Here is a 6,000-nt window from a genome sequence, read left to right as displayed (position 1 = left end):
ACGGTATGGATACGACAAATGTCAGGAAGGGGTTAAGAATCTGCTTTATGATGAGGCCACAGAATATTGGGGGAAATCTATACCTGGATTGAAGCTTAGTAATTACCTTGGACAATTCTTTACTTGGTACAGAGCCCCTTAACCCTTACCGCGATGTAATATCACATCGGGGTGTTTGGAGCGTGCCCACCCGTTGAGCCCCGTCCGTATGCAGCGGGTGTCAGCTGTGTATTACAACTGACACCCAGGACTAACTGCCAGCAAGAGCGATCACGATGTTCCTGGCCATTTAAACCCTTAGATGCTGCGATCAATCTAGGGATGCACGATGCATCGAAACCTCGATACTGTTTCGATACCGTACACCCTCAAACAGTTCAATACCGTTATTTCCTGTATTTCGATACTAAGCTGTGTGGCTGCACAGCTTAGCATTGTAACACTTAAGTGTAATTAGAGCAGGGCTGCGGCTGTTACACAGCCATTGCCCCGTTCCTGAGTCCTGACAAGTGCACGCGCAGTCCAACCAGCGCTGCATGAATGATTGCCGGCACTAAAGACAGAACATGGCGAGCGCACAGCAAAACAACACGTTCTGTCTTCAGTGCTTCCGTCGCTCGTTAGTGCAGCGCCGGCCGCATCACCTCATGCTGCACTTAATTGACAGGAGCGGGGCAATGGCTGTATAACACAGCCGCAGTCCCGCTCTAACGGCTGAGATCAGAGAAACCTATCATCTCCGCTGCTATTCCCCTGAATGCTGCGATCAAAGCCGACTGCAGCATTCAAGGGGTAAACGAGGAGGATGCCCTTTGGATCGCGCCATTTGGGCAGGCAGCTCAGGGTCCATTGAAGGACCCCAGGGCTGTCTGACCATATTTTCTGTTAGGGCATACTGAGGTATGTTGTTACAACTGCCTGTGTACTATCAGTACACAGGCTAATGTACTGGCATATAGATATGACAATACATTAAAGTCTAACCCCTTAATAACCAGCCTGTTTTAGGCCTTAATGACAAGCTATTTTTTACGTTTTTCCATAGTCGCATTCCAAGAGCTATAACTTTTTTTTTGCGTCGACATAGCTGTATAAGGTCTTGTTTTTTGCTGGACAAGTTGGTGTACATATGATTAATTAACTTTTATGAACTTTTTTGGCGGGGAAATAATAAAAAAAACAAACAGATGTGGCGCTTTTTTTGCATATTAAGTCTGCGCTGTTTACTGAGTCGTATAAATAACACAATAAGTTTATGCAGCGGGTTGCTACGATTGCAAAGTTACCAAATTTGTATTGAATTTTTTATGTTTTACTACTTTTACACAGTAAACACTTTTTTCAAAATTATTTGATTAATGCAACTTTTTGATCACTTTTTATCAAAAAAAATTATGTCAGGTTTCACAGAAAACAGCCATTTTTGCATTGTTTATTATTTTATTTTTTTACAGCGTTCACCGTGTGGGTTAAATAATGGGGTCGTTATGGATGCGGCGATAACAAATATGTGTTTTTTTTTTTTGTTTTTTTTTTTTTAAATAAGGCTTTTTGTAGGGGAAAAAGTTGGTTTTTCCTTTTTTTTTTTTTTTTTTTTATAGTCCCACTAGGGGACTTTACTATGCTTTCATCCGATCGCTTTTATAATATACTGCAATACTTTTGTTTAAAACAGACAGGCATCTGGCATGACCTAGCAGGCATTCACTACAGGCCGACCTGGGGGCCTTTATTAGGCCCCCGGCTGCCATAGAAGACACTGGCACCCAGCGATCTTATCGCAGGATGGCGGTGGGGTGAGAGAGGGAGCTATTGAGCGCCGCATCCGAGGGGTTAAACAGGTTAGATCGATACTGATATCGATATCACCCGTTAGAGCAGGGATGCTCCCTGCTCTATTTATTCTGATGCAGCGCCGTGAAAAGGCGAACGCATCAGAATAAAGCCCATTAGCGGCCGACATGAAAAGGCATATTGGCGGTGACTAACGGGTTAAGAATAAAAAGTTAAAAAAATGTTAAATTAAAAAGTCTCAATACATCAAATATACACATTCGGTATCGTCGCGACCGTACTAAATTTGTAGCGTCACTTATGTTTACGCTGTTATAAAATAAAATAAAAACGGCTGTGATACTGGAGCAAGGCTTCGGTAGATGATTGCACTCTGTACTACTGAATGTTCACAATAAAAGGGACACTGACCTGCCTGCGTGCAGAGGATATTCGAAGTCTCCTGTGACTCATCACAGTATACATTTATACATGAGGGTATTATTGTTTCTAATGTGCATTCATTGTATGCAGGAATGTTAATGGTTTTTGTTTTAATAATGGTTTTTGTATGTATTATTACAATAAACCGAGTTTAAAAAAAATAACGGCTCTCCTTTATCAATGTGAGGCCTGTGGTGTGATGAATTTTGAACCTCCATGTGCCTTATGTTAATAGTAAATAACCCCATCATGTATCATATACATTAACCTGATGTTGTCCATTATGACTGAACGTGATGGTGTTAATTACTATTCATGTGAGGCCATGGAGGTTCAAAATTAATAATACCACGTGCCACACATCAGAAAAGAAAAACCTTTTTTTTTATTATTGTTGGCAAAAGTATCGTTTTGGTATAGAGTATCGCAGTACTACACAAAGTATCGGTATCAAATTCCAAATTCTGGTATCGTGACAACACTAGATCAATCACGATGGCAGCATCTAAGACGTTAAAAAGAGGGCTGCCTTTCTTCATCTCCTGTTAAGCCGTGCCTCTGGCACTACCAACGATCGCTGGTTCAATACTAATTTCAAGACTAATAAAATGTGTAAAAAAAAAAAACATTTATAATTTTTAGAAGTGTAAAAAAAAAATCTCAAGTAATGCAAAAAGTCAACAAAATTGGTATTGCCGCGTCTGCAAAAGTCTAAACTATTACGATATATCATTATTTAAACCGCACGGTGAATGCTATAAAAAATTAAAACACCAGAATAGCTGTCTTTTTGGTCACTTCATATCCCACAAAAAATTAAAGGGTGATCGTAAAGTCTCATGTAGCCCAAAATGGTACCAATAGAAACTACATCTTGCGCCACAAAAAATAAGCCCTCATACCGCTCAATCTACGGAAACATAAAAGCTATGGCTTTCATAATGTAGTGACAAAACGCATGTTTTATTTTTAACAATTTAATTTCTTCCTTATAAAAGTAGTAAAACATAAAAAAAAAAGTTGCCGTAATCATGTTGACCAGTAGAATACTGTTAACATGCCATTTTTACGTTAAAAGCCGTAAAAAACGAAGCCCATTAAAAGATTGAGGAATTGCTATTTTTTTCTCCTATTCCACCCCACAGAGACTTTTTTTTTTTTTTCCTGGTTCCCAATACATTATACGGTACAATAAATGGCGGCGTGAAAAACGACAAGTCGTCCTGCATAAAACAAGCCCTCATATGGCTTAATTGACGGAAAAATAAAAAAGTTATGGGTTTTGGATAGTGGGGAGGAAAAACTAAACAAAAATCCAAAAAATGGCTGTGACAAAGAAAGGGGTTAAACCGTGTGTGGGGGGGAGGGGGCTTTAAAATCTGATTATTTTGCTCCTAGCCAGTTACATTGAAGCACTGAGTAGTATTTTTGTTTTTGTTTTGTTTTTAGTAAATCGTCTCATCCAGGAGAACAGTGAACTTTTCTCTGACAAACACTGTAAAGTATGCAGTGCCGTCTTGATCTCAGAATCCCAGAAGCTTGCGCATTACCAGGTGATTTTCCCATTTCATATTCCTTTATTCAATAATACATGCTATTGCTTACACAAATGTAATTTTTCCTTTTTGCTTTCCCTAAAAGAGCAAGAAACATGCAAATAAATTCCGCCATTACACGTCCATTCACAAAGGAGAAGACTTTACCCCAGCAAAAAGGATGAAAACTGATGAAACTTTGGTAATGTGTTTTATTTTGTTAACCAGAATATTTTGGCGGTTACAGTGTAATTAAGCTTTCAAGTGAAATTGTATTGCTGGAACTTGTACTATAAGCATTAAAGTGCAGTTAAAGAGGCTCTGTCACCAGATTATAAGTGCCCGGTCTTCTACATAATCTGATCGGCGCTGTAATGTAGGTAACAGTGGTTTTTGTTTTGAAAAACTATAATTTTTGAGCAAGTTATGAGCAATTTTAAGTTTATTCTAATTAGTTTCTTAATAGACAACTAGGCGTGTTTTTACTTTTTACCAACTGGGCGTTGTAAAGAGAAGTGTATGACGCTGACCAATCAGCATCATACACTTCTCTCCATTAATTTTTAGCAGTACTCGCAACACAGCGTGATCTTGCGAGATCACGCTGTCCAGTCACATACTCCCATATTAACTCTACCGAAGTGTCTTGGGAGTGAATAGACATCACCTCCAGTCAGGATGCGATGTCTATTCACACTCCAGCCTCATCGGTAAAGTTTCTTGGGGGCTTACTCACACAGCACACGTGATCTCGCGAGAAACTTTACCGAAGTGTTGGGAGTGCGAATAGACATCGTGTCCTGACTGGAGGGTGTTGTACAGAGGAGTGTATGACGCTGACCAATCAGACCAATCTGCATCATACACTTCTCATTGTTCCAGCGTGATTGTGCAGTGAAAGAAGCTTTTTAATCATTTGTAAGGCTCAGTTCACACTTGTGTTTAACTATTTGACTGCTGGGACACTTGACAAACAGGAATAAAACCTAAATAACAAATCATACCCCCATACGAATATATTTTCTGACAGTACACCTCTAGCACGTTGTCAAAATGCCACTCAGCACTTTACAATCATGAGTGCCATCGTGCAATTTTTCATCACACACTCACTCACACTCTATAACGTGCATAGTACTTCTTTGAACCCCATCCTTTAACATAAATGCAGCATGCATAGCAGCTCCCAAAAGCCTTTGTCACTTATAAAATAGTGCTCTACTTTCACTTGATGTGTCTGCATCCGTCTCTGATGCCAGACGTGCATTCACAGTTCAATGACCTGGTGCTGAGAAAAGTAATGAGATATAGTACGTTCGTTGCCCACTATAATGGCAGTTTCTTCACTATTTAGTTAATCATAGCCGGGTGATTGCACAAGGAAGCTTGTATTAAATATATCTGACTTCTCCCGGCACCAGCTTGTTTTAGCATAAAACCAGAAAATTTACATTAAAATGAAAAGCTTTAAGGAAAAAAAAACCCTTTTTTTAGACCCGATCGTCCAGCTTTAGTGGTGGCATCAAGTTCTTATATCACCCCCTTTGTGTCACGAAGGATTTTGCAGCTTCCTCTTTTCCTTTATAGAGAGACGAAACTGGGAAGAAAAACTTTTCGTGCTGTGCCCTAGTTCAAAACGAGAGCTGAGCCACTAATATTGAGTCTTGTATCATTTGAAATCTAAGATTCTGGCCATTAATATAATATGATTTAAACCAGGGGAAGGCAATGTAAGAGAGGTGAAGATCTAACATTGGCACTTCGGAGGGGTTTTAAAGAGCCACTATCCTCACATAAGTGGCCTATATTGTACATGGTGTGATTGGCGCTGTAATGTAGATTACACCAGTGTTTTTTTTTTGACATATAGTAAAACACGCCCAGTTGTCCATTGAGAAACTCATTAGCATAAAGCTAATATAGGTCCAAACACTACTGTAATCTACATTACAGCGCCGATCACATTATGTACAATATAGGCCACTTAAAATGTGGCGACAGAGCCTCTGTAAGATCTGCTTGGTACAGAGTTGTGATAAAGCCACGAGGGGAATGTTGTGTAACTCCGTGGCACTGCTAGGGTCTAAAACCCCAAAATGTCCTAAAATAGATTATATATATATATATATAAACACCTATGCGCACCATAACGCAAATGTACGTCCATGTGGCCAGTGTCTTAGCGCACGGGGACGTACAGTTACTGTGCAGTTCCCGGGGCACACTGTCGGTGACAGTGTGAACCGGG

The 6,000-nt window shown here is 39.8% G+C and overlaps 1 protein-coding gene across 1 annotated transcript in view; it reads left to right on the top strand.

The window, feature by feature from the left end:
* Positions 1-3,248: 3,248 nt before the first annotated feature.
* Positions 3,249-6,000, top strand: part of ZNF346 (zinc finger protein 346) — a 42,182-nt gene continuing 39,430 nt past the window's right edge. The window contains exons 1-3 of the mRNA XM_075859384.1: positions 3,249-3,258; positions 3,667-3,770; positions 3,859-3,954. Coding sequence (XP_075715499.1) covers positions 3,249-3,258; positions 3,667-3,770; positions 3,859-3,954 — 210 coding nt within the window. The remainder of the gene's footprint in view (positions 3,259-3,666; positions 3,771-3,858; positions 3,955-6,000) is intronic.

Source organism: Rhinoderma darwinii, chromosome 3 (genome assembly GCF_050947455.1).
Source record: "Rhinoderma darwinii isolate aRhiDar2 chromosome 3, aRhiDar2.hap1, whole genome shotgun sequence".
NCBI lineage: Eukaryota > Metazoa > Chordata > Amphibia > Anura > Rhinodermatidae > Rhinoderma > Rhinoderma darwinii.
This window is presented reverse-complemented; position numbering and strand designations above follow the sequence as displayed.